This window comes from Pterocles gutturalis, unplaced genomic scaffold (assembly GCF_000699245.1).
Source record: "Pterocles gutturalis isolate BGI_N339 unplaced genomic scaffold, ASM69924v1 scaffold9129, whole genome shotgun sequence".
Taxonomy (NCBI): domain Eukaryota; kingdom Metazoa; phylum Chordata; class Aves; order Pterocliformes; family Pteroclidae; genus Pterocles; species Pterocles gutturalis.
The window spans coordinates 38,743-58,479 of NW_010135939.1; the positions used below are offsets into that span (position 1 = coordinate 38,743).

The following is a 19,737-nucleotide window of genomic DNA, read 5'->3' on the forward strand; positions in this document are numbered from 1 at the left end:
AAACCTAGAAGTGTTCAGAGGGACCCACGCCCACAGTGCACACAGGCACGGCCAGCCACCCCTGGAGATTGTCACCTCCCCGGCTGTCCCCATGACCAGGCGAGTTGCAGATTAACCTTCCTTTTGCTCCAAGGCAGGAGTCGTTCACCACCGGGAGGCTGGAAGAAACACCCTCCCTGAGGATTTTCCTCCATGTTCCCCCCAATTGTAGTTGTGGAAAAGAAAATACGCTGCAGTATATCAGTCCACAAAGCTTTTGGTAGCAGCCAGAGCTCATGCAGACAGACGGAGGGAGGTCTGGCATGGTATGGCCATTTCCATCAGTGGTGTTATATCCACTGGGGTATTCCTTCTTGCTAGCAGAGACTTAGAGTTGTGCTTCCCCCATTCAAGGATGGGTTATAGACATTTTAGGATACAGAAGAGGGGTTCAAGACCAACCCAAAGCCCTGGCAGGCCTTGCTGTGACTCTACAAGACATCATCATCTCTGACCCCTCTCTCCTTTGCTTTTGTGGAGCGGGGGGTACTATTCCCCCATAAACCTGAAGAAACATGAGCCTCATATCCCCAGTTCACAGCCCAGCATAACTGGCTTAAAATGGGGTTTACGTTAAGACTGCCAAGCAATAAACTGGAGCAACAGGTCCAGGTTTCTTCTGCCTCAATGTTGTAACCCCTGTGCCAGAGAGACCGCTCCTGTCTTAACCTGCTGCAAGCTGTTGGCTCTGGGAAGGCAAACTGCATCTCTAGAGCTCTCACCAAACCTCCTCCTGCCCAAAATCAGCGTTTACCCTTGTGTCCTCGGCTTGCCAAGGCCACTCCTTTCTTCTCAATTGGGAGAAGAGGATTTGTCCCATCCTACTCCTGCCTCTGTGGGATCCACCGTTCACGTGGCTCCATGCACAGCGTTGCCCAGGAGCTGTGCTGAAAGGGCTCGTTTGCAATATCAAGGCATCTTTGTGTGCTGAGAGCCATGGACTGACACAAGCTGACCAGAGGAGGATGGAATGACCCCCTAGAGCTCGAGACGATTGTGTCTCCATCCGTGCAGCACAGCCCTGCGCCGTGGCACTGCAGCACAGGAGCACTCCTCGCCCCGCTGCCCGGGCACCTTCCCCTGTCCCAAGATATTTGCATTTGCTGCAGTTAACCATTAACCAGCACACTGTTACCTGTCAGAAGCAGCTGGTGCTGCCCGGTCAGCTGGTGCTCGCACAGCACTGCCCTACAAAAACATCTCCATGAAAAGCCCCAACCTCCACTGGTCTGAGCCCACCAGACCAAAGAGCAAAGCTGTGTTCACTTTCCTGCATCAAAACGCCCTTTGCAGGCAGCTGGGCCAAATCCTGAGGCTGGTGCTCAGTCCCTCAAGGCTGCTGGTCATCCCTGTCCTGGCTGGCTGAGATGTACTTCTCAGGGGTCTTTTGCTTCAGCAAGTTATAAACCCCAACAAGTGAGGTGCTCCCATGTCTTAAGGTCAATATACATGCACATGTATTGTTTTCTCATCTTTTTCCCCATACCCAGGAGCACAGTAGAGGAGGGAGCAGTAAATTATAACCCAGTTCTCTGCTATCAGATCTGTAGGTAGACCTGTAAGAGTCACTATGTACATTTTCACTCGGACATCACGATTTTGTAGGGCAGAGAAGTGCCTGAGCAAGGGGATGTGTAGTAAAATGTCACATGCTTTGCTGTGGGTCAAGGAAAGCTCTCCTGAAACATTCTCAGAAGTTCATGCAACGCTTTGGCTGCTGCAAGTCAGGACATTTAACCTCACGTAAGTAGCGATGAACCTTGGCACTGGTCTCTTGAGCAGCTTGTGGGGTTTTTTTTCCTCCTTCTGCTTTTCCAAAGCATGAGGCCCCTACCATGTTATCTCATCTGCAGGGTTTGGCCCTTCCCTCTTCCTCCCAGAGCTCTGTACCCGACAGCAGGGTGGAAATACCTTTGCAACGTGTCATTTTGCAAACACATCCTTGGCAGAGCCTGTTTCCCCGTGCACAATGTTAACCTTGTCCGCAGGCATGTGGGATGGTCAGGGCTGAGGCAGATGTGGGCCATTACACTGCCAAACCTTGCTTTTGCTCTTCAGCAGAACCTTCCTCCCGGCAGCTTCTGATTTACCCCAGCATCAACCTGTGACAATGACTTCAGTGTCTTAGGCTCGCATCAGGACACTGAAAACAGCCTCATTTGCCATCTGTATGCATTAAAAAAAAAATAAACCACAAGGTTTTTGATCTCTGGGAATACCGAGTCAAGGCTTAGGACCAGAAGATGAGTGCATCAGGTCACACACGTGGGAAAAATATCTGGAACAGAAACATCTCAGATCATGCTTCAGTTATGAAAGTCGGGCTATTCTGTTTTCCACCAGTACTGAGTTAAACTGCTCGGAAATAATGTTTTCTGCTCTATAACCCCATGGCATGACCAGAATTAGCAGGAAGCAAAAGTGCCTACAGCTCAGTGTTAAATGAGCCCGTGTTTTATGACAAACACTTTCTTTTTCCTCGGCATTGACTATTCTAAACTGCTTTACATATATTTCTACAGTTTTGGGCTCCTTAAAAGCTCGCCAGGATTATTTACTACTTTTTCACCGTGGCAATGGAGAGGAGTGGGGACAGGCAGCTCAAACATCACCTGTACATGAACCTGATGTTCATTGCCAAGGCTGTGGGTATAGGAATGACATCCCAGAGCTCAAATTCATGTAGCCACAGCCATGGAGACGGGTTGGTTTACATCAGCACTGAAAAGGACCCAGACATACAGCAGCTATTAATTAAACCCTCAGTGCTGGGAATGATGACTTTATGTGGCAAAAGGGGAAGCGGAGCATGATGGACTTTGGTGCTGATCATCTGAGATCTCCAGATGTCCTCACCCCATCTCCTAACGTCTCCCACCGCAGCTGCTGCTGTGTGACCCTCACCGCTGGGTCAGCAATGGGCTTGAGGTTGATGACAAAGAAAAAAAGCAGGTCCTGCCGCTGGTCCTCATCTCCTGTGGGCTGGAGGAAGACACAAAATGTGGTTCCTCTATTCCCTGCAACAGAGGAAGACAGCATGATTTTTCAGCAATTGAAAGAATGAAAAATGAAAGGTGAAGGCTGTTATGGGTTTTATGAGCTGTAGCCTGCTGACATTACAGGATAAATTGGTTGCTAAGAGTCAGTTTTGCATCTTTAACCATGAAGCTAATGTCTCTGAAGTGTTCCTCTCAGATGTGGGCACACCCAGGCTGAATGAGCACGTTCAACCCGCACCCTGATTTGCAGCTATCTGTGATTAGTGGTACACTGGTCTGTAGCTAATGTCACAAGTATTTTGGGCGCTCTGCCCATTGCAAGTCCCTTAGGGTCGGTGGACTAGATCTGTGGAAACTGTGTTAGTTTAAACCTAATCTGATGAGCTGATCCATATCTAGTTTCCATTTGTATGGGTTAATCTAAAAAAATTAAGGACATAGCGAGACAAGCTTGATGTGTTGGAAAGAAAGGACTTGAACGGTTCCCAGTGCATAGAGGTCATGCAGTCTCCATCCTTGGAGATCCTCAAAACCCAGCTGGACACAGTCCTGGGTCCCCCAAAGGCAGAACTGGTAAGAAGTGGTGCCTTCGCCTCTCCAGCGAGGGATGTTCCCTCCACGGCACTATGCCGATACCATGCCGGACCAGTCGGGACTGAGAGGAGATGGTTTGTCTTCAGGTGACCCACAGCCAGTGGCATCAGGGCAGCTTTCGGAGGGGGTAGCTGCATATTCCAGACACCCTTCACAGATACTTTTTTCTTAACTACAAGCTCCAATATCGGAACGACTATCCACAGACACAGCTTTCTGCTGCAGAAGGTGGCTCCAGCAAACTCCACCAGCTCTGCAGGGGTTTTTGTGGTTTTTCATTACTTTTCTCCTGGGAGGGCAGCCTGGTTGCGCGCTCCAGTGCTCTGTTATGTCCCCATTTCAGCCGGTAATCCTGACGGCAACCCTCACCCCTGCTCCCCATCACCCTGGGCTGCAACACACCCGAACTCCAGCCTGTGAGCACCAGGAGACCCGGCTTGGCCAAAATTTGGGACAGAGCGAGAGACTAGAGCTGGGATTGTTGGTCCCAAGCATTAGTGTGGCACTGAGCAGCACCGCGCCTTGCTTTGTCCAGCAAAAATAGAGAAAAGGGGGGGAAAGTCCCTCCCCTGCCCTTTTAAATCTGGACAAAACAGGTTTTTAATTAAAGCAGCACTTAATCATTATCGCTCTGTGAATGCAGAGCTGGTGGATATTTGATGCAAACAGAGAGTTGGTTGAAACTCTCTCGTACCGGCTCCCTCTTTGTCCCTCCTGAGCCTGGGAATGGGTGTGATCTCCGAGTAGGAGTGTCTCTGCGGTTAAGTAGAGGATTGAATTACCGAACACTGCTGTTCCCGAGCTGACAAGGTAGCAGAACAGCAAACAAAAGTGCCTTGAAACTAGCTCACCAAAGAGGAGAGAAGGCGCGGGTTCAGCGGAGAAGGGAGACTGGCAAGGACACTGTGCACTTTCCATCAAGGTAAGCAGCTGCCCTGCGCCCCTCTTAGTTTTATTTCTAAAAGCTAGAACAGTTTAATGACTTTTGTTCTGTGGGATAGTAAGAAACAACAACAAAAAGTTAATAGATTCCATATTTTTTTAAAAATTGCCCACCTGGTGTATCCAGGTGAAAGCAATGAGCCCATCCTGATTTGCACCGTTTGAGGGTGGAACAAGCAGCTCCCTGAGAACCCATCTGGGCTACGTTTCAGCTCCAAGGACACATGCTTTGCGTTTAGCTCTCTGCACAGGCTGGCTTTGATTTCATGCAATGAGCAATTAACGGCGTTCTGTTTTGGACTGGTTTGTTTTCTGCTTTGCTGCTGGGGGGATTTCCTTAAAGCTCGCCTGCCTTCACAAGGTGGTTATGGGTCCAGGAAGCAACAAAAAGTCGTTGTAAGTTCACATCAACAGGTCTTGTTGTCATCTAGTCAATAGATCTGTTAATGGCTGAACTTGCTCTATAAATATAGAGTGTTTTCTCATCTTGTTTGTTTAAGATGCAAATTGCACTGAGATAAAATTGAGCAGTAATGGCGTGGAGCTGCAGGCTTACTTGCCAGTGTTTTTCTTAGGCGTGCCTATTAGGAACATAAATATTTAACACAAAGGAGAACCGATATGAATTTGCATCCGTGGGAGGTTCGCACTTATCCAAGGCTGCCCTAGCACAGATGTAAACAAATGTTACAACAGCTGGAGCAAACTGGCCCCACAAGAGCAGCACTTAGCTGGTGAATCATCCGGGTGCTCCTTACACACCGCTGCGAAACGGGCAGATGAGAGCCTGCAAAGTAGAGATTAGACAATCAGAGAGCGTCGGCCTTCCTTTTCGGCGGGGTTTTACCATTCCCCGCTGCACAGGCTGAGATGCCAGGTGGAAGCAAGTGCAAGGACGGGTGCTAGCTGGCGCAGTGCAGAGCAGGAAAATCCTGACCATCTTCCTTGCCTTCCCCCTGGCAGAGCCGGGTGAGCCTCCCCTCCTCCCTGCACGAACAGGCTGTGCTTTTCCTCCTCCAGCTCCCTTCCCACCGGTGGACATGTAGATCTCATGACATGATTTCCTAGCCAAGACTTTGTGGCAGCGGTTGCTAAGGTCTCCCGGCTGCGAGCAAAGGTTTTGTGCCATGGCCGCAAACGGTGTCACCCTGGTCCCTTACCTTCCCCTGTATCCTGGGGCTGTGGTTAGGCTGAGACAACAAATCCCTGCTCTTGCATGGCCAAGGATGCTGAAGATCCTCATGGTGTGTCCTGATCTTTTCCATGGAGCTGCGCAAGTTTTTCTGGATTTTAAACATGGAGGTTGTCACCTTTTCTGCTCTGGACCCCCTGGGGAGGAGCGGGACACGTGATGTGGAGAAGATGCACCATGGACTCTGTGACTTCAGGCAGGATCCATCCTGCAGCCTGGTCCTGCAGCACCACCCATGCTGTGGTCGTTCATCCCAAAGAGGAGACCAGCTCAGACACCTGCCCAGTGCTTGGAAGATGCCGGGGCTCTGCTCAGTGCCAGGCAGGTCCTGCTGTGCCAAAAGCCTTCCCTCAATTTTAAATAACACTAAATACATGGTAGCCCTGAAGCAGAGCCCTGAAACTCCCTGTGCAATGAAGGGGAGCTCGGGGCACAGTGAAACCCTTTGTGCTGCCTGGCCCAGCTCCATTTTAGCCACCCCTGGGGAATGCACGTGCCACCACCACCCCTCCTCAAGGTCCTTCCTTCATCATAGGGAACGGGCTCTTGTGCAGCCTTCTGAAATTTGCTCTGGGACTGACAGAAGGGCTTTCTATGTATGAGATGCCCAACTGAGCAAGGAAGGACTCCAATGTGGGTGCTCCACACCCAAAACATCTCTGCTCCAGCTCTTTATTCACATATATTCGTCAGCTTCTGTTGGCCCCTCAGAGGAACAGATCGTACGGTCACAAGGGGATACTTGCTCCAACGACTCATTAAAACCCCGCTTATCTTGGTCTCCCTTTCCACATAATGCAACCCTGGAAATGGGCCTAATTATGATTTATCTGGGATGATTATACATTTTCACTGTATTTCCACCCATTCTGGGTGTAAAAGAAATGCAGAAAGAGGTGAATATCGTCGCTAAGTCTTTGACATCCTTCAGTCTGAAAAGTCCTCTGAGATGTAACGTTAATTTCCAACATTGGATGATGTGCATTTGCTTCAGTTGCCTTGATTTCCAAGGACCTCTGCTTGAAAAAGAAATCCTGCCATTTGTTATCCGCCTTTATCTGAGCCTATTCATGGTTATCTGAGGCAGTGCTGGGTAGAGTAACAATGAAGCTTGTTATTACCTTCTATCCACGTCAAAGACAGGAGACAGGGGATGCTAAATTGCATGGTTGAGCTCCATCCTGGGCAGTTCCTGTGGAATGAGCTATTCAGAGCAGTTGACCTCTCCTACCTAAAAATGTCCTGTTGCCATGCCCTGGGATGAAAGAATAGGTTTCTGGCTGTCCCTTTATTTAAAACTGCTCTTACAAAAACAGCTGGATAAGGTAAGAAACAGGCAGGGCTAGAAATCATATTATTTTAGGGTGATGGAGACTGTCGAGTTACCCACCTTCCCTTTGGGAGGGTGCTAGAGCCTGGATTACTGTACTTTGATGCTGTCTACGAAGTAGCTCTCTGGGTTGGAGCAAATCCCACCCATCCCACTCTTCCAGGCGCCTAGTTCCCTTCCCTGTGCTCAGACAAAACTCCCTCTGTCAGCTCTGGGTGCAAAAGGCAGTCCTGGATGAATGATTCTTTCTCAAGCTGTTTGCAGTACTTGCAGGGATGTTTTATTCATTTGGCTTTGTGCAGTTGATGTGCTGCTCTCTCAAGAGTAGCTGGCTTTCGTTCCTGCCAAGAAGGGATTGCACACTACTCCTGCACTCATGTGCTGTGGTCCTGCGTGGGCTGGGTTTCGCTTTTTATGCCAAGCGAGTGCCAGACGCGTGGCCCTGTGGGCTGAGGCTTTGCTCCTTGCTGTGCCCAGGCGGGCAGGAGCCCCAGAGCTGGGCAGCACAGGGGTCAGCTCACGAAATCGCGATGCACCAACACCATCCATTATAGAGCACACAATGGCACAGGGGCAAAGTTACACCTCCTTATTGTCCATGTTCCTCTGCCTCTCAGTCCCAGTCATTCTCTCCATCTCCATTTGCCCCGTTGTCTCCCTGGACCCTCTTCCTGCCACAACAGAGAATAGCCACCAAAAGCCATCCTGAGAAGGAGACACAACCACAGGGTCTCTTGCGGGTGTGATGGTGGGGAGGCATCTCCTCCAGGAGCAATTGCTGAAAGCAGGGAGACGCAGATGGGGATGGAGTGGCACCCACAAAGTCACAGGAGGGACACGAGTGACCTTGTAGCACACCCTAGGTTGCAAGTGCAGGATGAAACTGATAAACACACCACATATGTGGTGTTGAACATCCCTCTGGCTTCACGCAAGCCTAGAGGATAATGCTACTATGGGTGCTGCTGGTGTTGCCTTGAGAGAAGATCCCGTGAAGGTCCAGCTCTGTTTCAAAGGCCTTAAACCTCACACCTTAGCTCAGCACCCCATCCTTAAACGTGGAAGCCTGGGTTGGGTTGGTTGGTACCTGTTTATTTTGACCCAAGTTAGGTGTCTTTCAGCAGAGGAGTGTCATCCAGCATACACAAAGGGTGAGCTTTCCCTTGCAGCTCGAAAAACAAACCTTGAATAAATCAGTTGCATCTCGTCAGGCCAGTGATGGAAACCCAGTCATCTACGGAGCACCATGCTTAGGTTCATCTAATTTCACTTGCAATTGGAAATGTAAACCTGTTTTTTTCCACAAGTCCTGGGTTTCTCTTCCCAAGTTTGATGTGATGCTCGCAGGTCTGAACTGGAGCAAATCTGGAACGGTCCCTTCCTTTTGGTAGTTACAATTAACCTTGCTGCTTTTCACTGGGAAGCCCATGCGCTGGGAACCGGTTCTGCTCCATGACCATCAAACAAAGGTCCTGATAGCAAGGGCTTGTTCAACTGCCCTAGTTAAACTGTGCACCAGGGAAAACCTGCTCTTTATCTTCTACACATACATATAGGCAAAAATATGCATGCACATTCTTACAATAAATGAAAAACTGTTATATGCAGTAGCAGAAATCATAACTCTTAGACTTGTTTTTTGAGAAGGATGGGCCAGGTGGGCACTGGTGCTTGGGTTTAACTGTGGTTTAATGTACGGTACTTGGCTCAGTTCCCACTGACAGATCTGGCAAGCAGATCTCGGGGCAGGGTGGATGGGACTGAGGTCCCATGCTCTGAGAGAGGTGAAGGGCAGCATGGCAAGCTGGGCTCTCCACCCAGGGGTTTTCCCCACTGGCCAAGGGGACAGTGAGTCCCTCCTGACTGAGAGTCATCAGATCTACCTTAGACCCAATGTCGGGATGAGGGGAACCACGCAGGGAGTCCTCCTCACAGTTAAGCACCCAAAATAAGACATCCAAGTGAGGGTGGATGAATTCCAGCCTCTAACCCCTCTCCTAGCCTTCCTCTGCAGTCTTTTAACCCTTCATAGGAAGCAATGCTCTTTCCTCAATTTCAGCTGGAAAAAATCCCTTCTTTTGAAGGTCTCTCCTCAACTTCCAGCTGTCACGCCCTCCCCATAAGCTTTTGAGTGCAGATGCACCCCAGGGCTCAGGAAGCTCTTGTACCTGTGACCAAGCACATATGCTCTGCTCCTTGATGTCTCAGCTCTTGTTTTGCTTACCTGCAGCCATCAGGTTAAATAATGCTCCGTTAAAATGCTGATGCAGGAGAGGATCATAACTTTTCTTCCTGGAGGTGGTGAGTAATAAGAAGTTAATTTCTGAGAACGTTTCTAACCTGAACCACTTCTCTGGAAACCAGGAAGAGGAATTAAAATGGCCTCTGCTTTGTTTTCCTGCTACGGGCATCTCCTGCCCTCGCTGTGGCACGAAGCCCTGCCTTTGGGTGCAGTGCTGGTCCCGAGCCAGGGATCTCTGCCTTTCACCAGGGCAGAAAGAGCTGAAAGAAAGGAGAGATTTGTTCGTAATGAATTGGCAAACTACATGCTTGCCTTTCCCTTGGGATGGCTCTGTAGCATTACCGACTCAATAACCTCACGAAGAGGAGCCGGAGGTGGAATGGATACCTCTAAAGCAGGGATGTGCCAAGCTGCATTTTATTATTTGAAAATAATGCACCTGGCACCGTACCAGGGGCAATGCTGCTGCTGAGCGCTTGCACGCAGGAGGCTTTCACCAGCTTCTTGTGCCACTTTTTTTTTTCTCATAACCAGATCCTCAGAGAGAGGTGGGTTTGTGCCAAAAGAGTTTGTTATCGGTCACTGGGACTGATTTCAGGGGGAAGTTACTGCAGCTCAGACTTTTCTGCTGCTTCTGAAAGCTTTGGATCTAACCAGGCTGCCTTCACCCTGCCAAGATGCCACCTGCCTGGGAGATCCTGCGGCTTTCAAAGACATCCCAGGGAAGAGGGACAGTCAGGCAAGAGCTGCATGGGTGCTCTGACCTTCTCTATAGGGCACCGAGGCAAGGACTGCCAGCCTCCGCGTTCAGACAGTTTGCTCTCCCTTTTCCAGCACCAGTCACTGCTGAGCACTGGGCTCTGCCTCCGGCGTGATGGATGTGGAAACTCAGACCGCGTGACTTGGGAGCTGGCGTGAAGGCTTTCTGATTTAATTGTCTGTACATTGTTCTTACATTGTTGAGAAGTTTACTGGGACAATACAGCTCTACCGATCCCAGGAAAAAGAGTCAGTTGTTCACATTTTAGAGGGAGGACTCAGAAATAGCAGCAGTTTGGGAAAAAAATCTGCTCCTACAAATCAGTTTCCCAAGACCATCTGCTTGAAGATCAGACTGCTGGAAAGCTACCAGCAGTGAGATAAATAGAGAGGACAAAGGAGGTCATAAAGAGAGATGTGGAGAGATGAGCAAGGTTTTCTGCATGGAGCGAGGTGTTGAGCTGGAATTTATGGCAGGTGGAAAGGAGGCAGCTGCGGGGACTAGTTGAAGTCAGAGGAGGTAAATCATATTGTGTGCCCTTCTAAATTAGATATTCTCTGCAGAATTTGAAGAGACAGATGAGATACAGATTGAGGGTTGTTGTAACTCAGAAGGTGGTCATTTCCCAGTAACCTGGTGTTTCCTTGTACTCCTTCCTTTTACATAAGGAGCAACAGTAAGTTTGGAGAATTAATGCAAAGCCCATCTGGTGTGGCTCACAGTGGGTTGAAAGGTAAAGGTTCATAGCATCGGTGGGTTTCTCAGAAAGACTGTGTATAAGCTACTGAGATGTCAGAAACGGACAGGGGGTGAAGGCACAGGTTATAGGAAGACACACTAGGCTGAAGGTCTGCTTCATGCTTAATGCCTGGGACGGTGGATGGAGATGGAGCAGATTTGCAGGTTTGAAGAGATACAGCAAGTGGGTCCTCGGGAGACTGGTCAGCTTTTGTCAGACAGGGCAAAGTGACGTAGAACCTGAGAAATTACTTGTCTAGGTGGATCCAGGTTTGTGCATCCTTTGAATTTACTCAACAAGGAATTCACACCTCTCCTGGGGTATAGAGCACTTACAGTTTGAGAGGCCATCATGGACATAAAATCATCTCAGTGGTTCTCCTCTTTGTTCCAGGCTCTTGAATCTTCACTGACATTAACCCTGAACAGACTTTAGCATCTCAGTCCTCAGCATCCCAGCACTTGCCCCGTGAGCAAAGAACAGAAAAGACCAGTTGCCTGTGATGGCAGGTAGCTGCTTGGATGAGACATGGTCTGGTGATCCCTGGTGGTCATTTATGGGGAAGGGGAAAACCTGCCCATCTGAACCCACAAGGGTCAGTACATATTATTGCCGTAATGCCAAACCGATGGGAAGGCACATCTTGCTGAAAGTGCAGCACGTGAACAGGGGCTTATGGTCACAGACCTTGAGGAGCCAAGCCCAGAGAGCTCATCCCAGCCATTTAGCTGTCTCCTTTCAAAGACAGTAAGTAAAGACAAGCCTGCCAGCTTCCCTAATAAGCTGTTCCAATATTTAATTGCCCACCGTGATCAGAAATAGCATCTTATTTCAAGGCCTGTTTTACGTCATTCTAGCTGCCAGGCAACAGCTCTTTCCAAGAAGGCTGAAGTGCTCTCTGTGGTCAGGCAGGCAGGTCTGTGCAGAGCTCTCTCCTTGGCACGCTGGCCACGGTAAGCTCCTGAACCTGGACTTCACAGGACCTAGAAGAGCAGGGTGAGCTGAGCTGTACTTCTTCCTCTTTTGCCACCCCCCCAAAGCACATATCCCATTCCCTGCCTCACCACCGTGTCCCAGCACATCCAACGTGGGTAACGCGATTCAGCTTCTCTGATTTCAGCCCTTCCTGTGGTTGTGCAAGAGGACAGGAGCTGTCACCAACGCACACACACACGGATGGATACGTATGTCGTGGGTGCTCTCATCTCTGCAAAGTTTGCCTTTCTGCCAAAAAATTGGAGGAGGATATTACATGATGGAGTGTGTGACAACATGAGAGAGAAGACAAGCCCCATTGCTGGACCTCCCTACCTATCATTTACATGTGATATAAAAGTCACTTTTCTTCCTCTTGCAACAGGAAAATACAAGACAGCCTATGTTAGTTGAGGGGTATACTTTTTGGACCGTCACTCGCTAGGGACAGTCACCATTCAAAGCGATGGTCCTGAGCGGATGAGCCACAGAAGGTAACTCAATGCTGAATTTCATTCCTCTGGGTGAAACAAGAGTTAACTGATGTCCTCTATGAAGAAAAAAAAAAAAATGGCACCTACTTGGGCCCAGATGCCCAACTATAATGGAGACAATGAAAGCAATTCAACAGCCCTGGTTTACCTCATCTAATGCCAGTCCAAGTATTCCCAATAATTAGGCCTTTCAGCCTGGAAAGGCTGGAGCCACAGCTGCTTCCTATTTTCCCGAAGCTGTACAGAGCATTAGTCATTTCACTGGGGTTTTTTTATTACCGTGACTACAGCCCAGTAAGTGTGCCGCCAAAACCCAGGCAAGCCAACTCAGGCTTAATTCAGAATGAACTCTGGGAGTTTGAAATTATCTCCTATCCCCCTTCTGAGTCCTTCTTTTCCCTCCCCACCCAAACAGTCTGCTGAAGAAATGTCTGCTGGGTCTGCTTTCCCACCACGTGCCAGGTTGACCAAAATGAAGTGGTGAGAGCTGTTGTGACTTCCACCCCAACTGTTATTCATTAACCAATCTTGGGAGTGACCTTGACACTTTATTAGTCATCTAGTCCTTCCTGAAGGCAAAGTTTTTCCCCACACTGTGCTGGTTGGAGAGGGGATGGGGATTGTATTTAGCAAGCAGGAGCACTGGTGTGATTTTGGCAGAGGATGAAGGGGAGCGGGTATAACAGAGACCCATCTGCCCTCACCCATCAGCTCTGTTACCTAGGTCACGTTAGGGAAGGCTTTGGAGGCTCCAGCTTGTCTCCACTGTGACATCCAGCCAAGATGCCAGCCATTTGGGTTCCAGGTCCCCTGCCCTCACCCAACAGCAGCATTTACTCTTTGCAGTTTAGTTTATAGCATCTTTGTTGAGTGGTGATGACCCAGCAGAGCAGCTCCAAGCCAGCAGTTGTCTTTGCTATACAGTGACCACCACTCACTGGTCCTACATCACAGCCCATGCTCATGGTGCGAACTCATCTCCTCTTTCCATGGCTGTGAGAGTCCCTGGAAATAGTGGAAATAGAATAGTTGGCCCTGGAGGTGGAAATGGCGCAGTTACAGGCTACTAATGGGGAGGCAAAGAGGTGAGCTACAGCTGCTTTAGTGCCTCTCTTCCCCCTTCGCAGGTAAAGCTGTGTCTGTGTATGAGGAAGCAAATGTCCATCCCCATAACCAGGTTTTTTTCTGACTAATTCCTGCCCCAGAGGCAGTTGAGTCATGCTTCTTGACAATTTGCGTTTCGCCTAGCACTGGACAAAACTGGTTTGATTGAGATAGGAACTGACCCAGACACTGCTGTTAAACCCCACAGTGAATGCAAGCCTCTTAACATCCCCTGTTTTTTCTTTTTAAATTAGAAAAGTTTCTGCCTTTCCTGGTTTCAGCACAGATGGGAAGTTTTCACTCCATAAATACTCGATTTTGCGTCTGGGCAGGAGTTGAATTATGGGATCACTGATTAAAAACCCACACTAAATCATGAATGAAATGATCTGTCTGATTATATAAGTCATGTTCTTATAATTTCTAACTTGGCCACCAGCCGAAAGAAGCTGGAGAGTCCAAAGAGCCAACCTTAGTCTGTGCTTTGCACTTCTCCCAGTTTAATGACTAAGGAGGAAGGGAGGGACAGCATTTCCCAGAAAAGTGGGGACCGGAGCTAATGGGCAGGTTTCAGATGGAGAAAGAACCCCCAGGGAGAGAGGAGAACTCAGATCCCCATTTTGAGTCAAAGAGGTTTGGCTGGGAATCTGTAGAACGCTGCTGGCTTTCGGAGGGTTTTGTCCAACACAGCTGTCTGCACTCGGGTGAATCTCAGCATCCTTTGGGTTAACTTTTCCAATGGGAGAGGTTGGGATGCAGGGAGCCAGCTGTGTGTCACAGCTGGCCAGCTGCCGGTTTCTTGTGCTGTTAGCAAGCAAGCAAGACGCCTGCTGCCTTCTACAGAGAGCAGTGTCAGTGTTGCTAAAAAAACTTCACCCCCCCCCCTAAATTCTCCGTCACATACAAACATCTTTATTGGCTTTATTTCCAGGTTGTTCCTGTTTTGATGCTGGAAGGAAAAACCCTAAATAAATTAAAAAGATAGCTGAGGGAAGGAGGCTTCATTTGTTTTCTTTGATAGGGACCTTTCAGATGCCATATTAAAGACAAAGAAAAGAAAAGGTCTTTTTGTTAATGATCTGAACTGGGAACACGTTGTTGGCTTCAGTTCCTGATAGCCATGGACTTCACAGTAGGTGAGTCAGGACACCATTCAGAAATGTGTCTAGCTCCTCCGTAGACACTGAAATATCTTCCTGGACCTGGCTTTTCATCTGTGTGGGTCTCAATTAACTTTCTGAGAATTGAGATGAAAAAATATGGTTGTTTTTTTTTTCCCTCCTTGATGTTTGTCTTCTTGCCTGGAAGCTATCTGAAGGAACTGAAAGGGAGATGAAGGTTGCTGAATGTCCTCCTGGTAGATACATGAGGCCACATGGACTCAGTCTTCCACAGTCCTTCAGATATATCTGTGTTCAGGAAGGAGTGAGCACGCCTGACTCCTGCTACCGAGCGCTGCCAGACTGTGGGTACCTGCTCAGTTAGCAGAGAGGAGCTGGGGCTGTGCTCAGAACGTCCCTGGGAGTACCTGCATCTGTCTACTGCCTGTGCAAGGACCCAGGACCTGGCAGCTCTGGGCTGCGGGAAATCTGGATGGAGAAATGTTCCTGCCTAGAACAGCAATTTTTGTGCTCTGTCTTAATGTGCAAGCTCTTCAGAAGGACCATCACTTATGACTTTATGGTACCAAGTGCAGCACGTCTCTCCATGCTCTCATAACATTCCTTCTGGCAGGGGATCATCTGTCTTTGTTCTTGTCTTTCTTCACAAGAAACTTATTCCATGGCTTTGTGCAACAGCTTCTTTTATTATTTCATCTTATCGTGGCTCAGTTGTTGTGCCGAGTTGAGGCACCGTTCCTTCTCGTAGGCGGTTTCCTCCAGCTGAGCAGAGGAGCACGGGAGAGGCCGTGGCCCGCAGTCAGTGCAGCCTTTTCATCCAGAGACAGAGACAAAAATGCAGTCAATCAAGTTGTTGTTTTTAATGTAGTACGAGCGTTCAGTCTGTCATGAGCAAACACAAGCCAGGGGAGCGCGCTGGTGAAGCAAATCAATGTAAAACACAGAAATCAGTGAGCCGTGATTTCTCTCAAAGCTTTGATTTGTGAGCAGGATTGACTCATACAGGAACGGCTGATATGGGTCTCGCCCCTACACAAACACAACCTGTCCCGTGGCCGCTGCAGCAGTGCCAAGCTGCTCAGGAGGCACCTGCCATGCCCCACGGGGCAGCCAGCCCTGCGAGGATATAACCCAGGGTTTTCATAGACATTGGTTCTGGGATGGATTTGCTTCTGGAAGTTGCCCTGTAAAGCAGGTGGGTTCAGAAATTGCTTCTTGAGCAAAACCTCAGCTATCCAAGCAGTAGGAACAGGGAGCATGGCTAAGGGTAGCCCTTTTTTCTTTTCACAGCTGGTAAATGCGATAGAGGGTGGATGGGAAACCTTCACCCGTCAGAGGGTGAAGATACCAAAAACATCTCAAATGTCCCCAGACACCTTTGTGTGGCCAAATGAAACCTTCCTCTTCCCCATACAGGCAGCAGAGCCCAGGGAGCTGCTTGGCCATGTGTAAAGCAGACATCTGGGTCATCAGTTGGATGTCTCCATATGCTCTGCTGACTGTGCTGGCTATGTCTCCGTTGACCTTTACAGAGCTGAGAGCCAAGTGCCCTGCCCTGAGATACCTGCTGCTGTCTTAATTTAGACCTGAATCTCGTCCTGAAGTGGAAGGGCTTCATTCCTTAGGCTCTCCGTGCCCCAGGGTACCTGACCTGACGTCCAGTGGCTGCTCCAGGAGGGCATGGGTCTCCTGGAGGTCCACTGTTGTCTCTGCCACCCCTTGTGCCATAGGGGGAACAAAGCTGTACTGTTGTCAGGTCCAAGACCACCACGAATCCTTTCCATCTATTCAAACAGGGGAAAAACAATCCCATGCCAGAACAATGGTATCCTATCCAGTCTTTGCTGGGCTGTGATCCAACACTTTGCTTGGCCCTCAATAAGCACAGATACCCTGGGAATGGGGGTTCATCCAGCTGTGCTGTCTTCACAGTCATCAGAGAGATGGAGACACTTCAAGGTGGGGTTTATCTGTATTAAACCTCAACTGACAGTAAGAGGAACCCAACTGGCTAACACACTTACTGTTGTACCCAATTTTATAGCTGTTTTTTCTTCTTCCTTTTCCTTCTAGCTCAGACTGCAGGATGACAGACGGTGACACAAATCTCCCAACTATCGAGAGAAAGCTGGGACTGCAGATATGGGGCATAGAGGTACGACAAGAGGCAATGATGGCATATGTCCTCTGCGTGTGTGTGTGTATATGTTTCAAGAAAGAGATATTCTTAAAGTAATCTGGGTAGGAAAAGAGGGTGTTAGAGATAAGATACAGTGGGAAACAGGAGACCCGACATCTCCCTATACAACTTTCAACATGTTATTTCTTTGGTTTCCTGCTCTGTAAAATGGGGATAATCTTGACTAAGGAAACATGAATGTGGTGGGACTGAAGCTGTTCCTCCAGCACTGGAGGCTTTGTCACCTCCTTCAGGAACCAACACAATGCTGCATTAGCACACCAGCAATGAATTACTTCTTTCACCAAGAAGAGGGGTTATGCATAGGTGACCTTAGTGTATACCAGCAGCTGCTGTGGGGAAGATACCTATTTTTGCAGCAAAGGCATTTGGTGGAATCTATTTGCACTTCATCCTTATCTTTCCCACACTGATCCATGGGTCACTGCAGGGAGAGATGCTGCAGCTTGTGAGGTCACCTTCTGCTTGAGGTGGTCTTTGCTTTTGGTTTTGAGCCAGACTGTGCTCAATTCTGCCTTTTTCTCACCCAATTCACCAAGCACATTCCCCTGAGCATCGATTGAGGTGCAGGGTCCACCCAGGGAGCAGTGGCAAGGGGCTCCAGCATGTGTCTCAAGTGGTGGTGGCCCTCTACAAGTCCCAGCTGTGTTCCAAATGTCACAAGGTCTTTGCCTTTCCGTTCCTCTCCAAAGCTCTGTACTAAGCTGCTTTCCAGAGGATCTGTAATTAGAGATGTGTTGGTTCACCAGAGTCAGGCTAGTATGCTGGGAAACAAGTCAGGCCACCAGAAGAATGTATGTCTCTCATTCCAGGGAACCACAGAGCCAGTTCAAGCTCAGGAGCTGCGTGCGTGCCGATGGGTGGCACATCCAGGCACTTACGGCTGGTTAATTGTGCACTTGTGCCAGACAAAGTGTGCAATTATGGTCTGGAGGGGTGAGGGACACATCAGTTTCCTCAAGTCTGTCTTTTCTCAGCACTGATAGTTACTGTGAAAGTGGTTATCCTAACAAAGCTCTGAAAGTTATTCTTGAACTCATAGGTACTGAGTAAAAACCATGCCCCAGAACCAAACCTAGGATTAGAGGTGCTCACTCCCCTGGGAAACCTTCTGCAACTGCAAGCTCTGGAGCACTTCAGCCTGACCTCCAGGTCTTCTTGCTCTAGATCTATGGGATTGCAGAAGGTCAAGGAGACTAAAAAAATACTTGTCTCTCATTTGCCCCTTCTCACCCCTTAGTACTTTGGGGATTTCCCCCAGAAGTGGCTTTTCCCAGCTCACAAGCACAGCCCCGGTTCTTCCTTCTCCAAACCCTGATTGTCACCTTAGTGTTTCATGTACTCCAGCCATCCTGTTTCACACAGATCAACTTCTGCCTCTGAAGTTCTACCAATGACCCAAACACTCATTTCTTTACAGAATATGAAGATGGTTCCTGTACCTGAGAAGGCCTATGGGACATTTTTTGAAGGGGACTGTTACATAATTCTGCATGTAAGTAAGGCTGGCAAAGATTGGTCTCTTTGGTAGGCAACTGGTTCAACCCTTGTTGTTTACCTCTGACTTGGATGCTGGGTACCTTCACTGGTACCCATCCACCATCTGGTCACAGCTGTTGCAACAGCGCTGTGTTTAGTAAATCAGAAGTCCAGAGGACCCAGTAACTTAGTAATCAATTAAAATTCTTTATCTTCTAATCAACTGAGTCATTTCTGGGCGTGGCAAAATGGCCAGTACATTCCTGGCAAACTAAATCGAGGTCTACATTTGCATGACTCTACAGGTGTCTCTTGGGGGTGTGAGACTTGGCTGACTGGAGGGTCACATTTTCAGCAGGTGATGTGGGTTAAGGACATGTGCCACCTATTTGGTGTCACACAAGCCGCAGAGAGGCTGTGCAGCCCTTCCCATGTCCCTGTTAAGACGCTTCACTTGTTTAAAGCAACTTGCAATTTGGTCTAGGTCTGCTTGCAACCAGCTGAACCCAGGCTGGCCAGAAGCATGAGGAACTTCTCAGAACCAAATCAATTAACGGGCTGTACAAAGTGCCTTGTGTTCCCGGAGCTCTGTGGGAGGATGACGTGTTGCACTCAGCTCCCAGACTTCCTCCCAGATCTCTTCATCTGCACAGAGCAATCCAGGCACCATTGCATCAAACAACATCCGTGTGGTGAAAACCAGAAACATTTCCCACTTCCTGGGTCTGGGTGTCCCTCCTGAAAATATCTCTGTCAGTCAAGAGACAGCAAAGCCTCCACTGTCCCACAGTAACCAAATGCACATCCTGGGTCAAACTGGGAAAGCAGACTGGGATAACAATGTAGAACGAGTCTCTTGCTCTAATTCCCCATGCGTATGGCGTTAAGTTACCTTTCGAGCACTTTTGGTGAAAAAGACGTGCTTAGAGGGGAATATGAGTGTCCTTGCAAGAAGCTGACTATAGATATCACTATAGATTTTGACGCTCACAGACTCAGTTTATGTTGCAATATCTTCCCCAATTAGAAAAGCCCTTCATCAGCTCAATACTCTCCTTCCTTCCTTACCCTGGGAGGGTAAAAATACTAATCTTTGCATTCTGCATCTTGACCGGAGGCTCTCCAAACAAAGATAGTCCACAGGACAATGGGACTTTTATAATCTTTAATAATAGTGTATTAAATTGAGTGATTTTGCAACAAATTAATTAGCTGTGCCCAGAGGAATGGCGCTGTATTCTATTCGAGTTCTTCTAGTGCGTTTCGCTGCGGTGTCACTGCACAACATAACTTAGTGGCAAATCCAGTTTATAAAATGAGCTTTTATTACCTTTCCCAGGTGTCCGTGATAGGGTTTAACACAGTAGGTGCTGAAAAATAAATGGCACAACACACATAACGATCAGCACACCTGTGCTCAGAGCGCTTGCCTCCTCTTCCTAGGCCATTGGGTTTTTCTGTAATAAGATGAATCACAGCATGCACGCCTAGGCTCGGCTTCATTTGGAGTTATGTCTGTTTTGCAAG

The 19,737-nt window shown here is 48.6% G+C and overlaps 1 protein-coding gene across 1 annotated transcript in view; it reads left to right on the top strand.

Moving 5' to 3' along the window:
* The first annotated feature begins 4,526 nt into the window (after nucleotides 1-4,526).
* LOC104468090 (villin-1-like) overlaps nucleotides 4,527-19,737 on the top strand; it is a 35,254-nt gene continuing 20,043 nt past the window's right edge. The window contains 3 exon segments of the mRNA XM_010082104.1: nucleotides 4,527-4,554; nucleotides 16,605-16,686; nucleotides 18,152-18,226. Coding sequence (XP_010080406.1) covers nucleotides 16,618-16,686; nucleotides 18,152-18,226 — 144 coding nt within the window. The 5' untranslated portion in view covers nucleotides 4,527-4,554; nucleotides 16,605-16,617.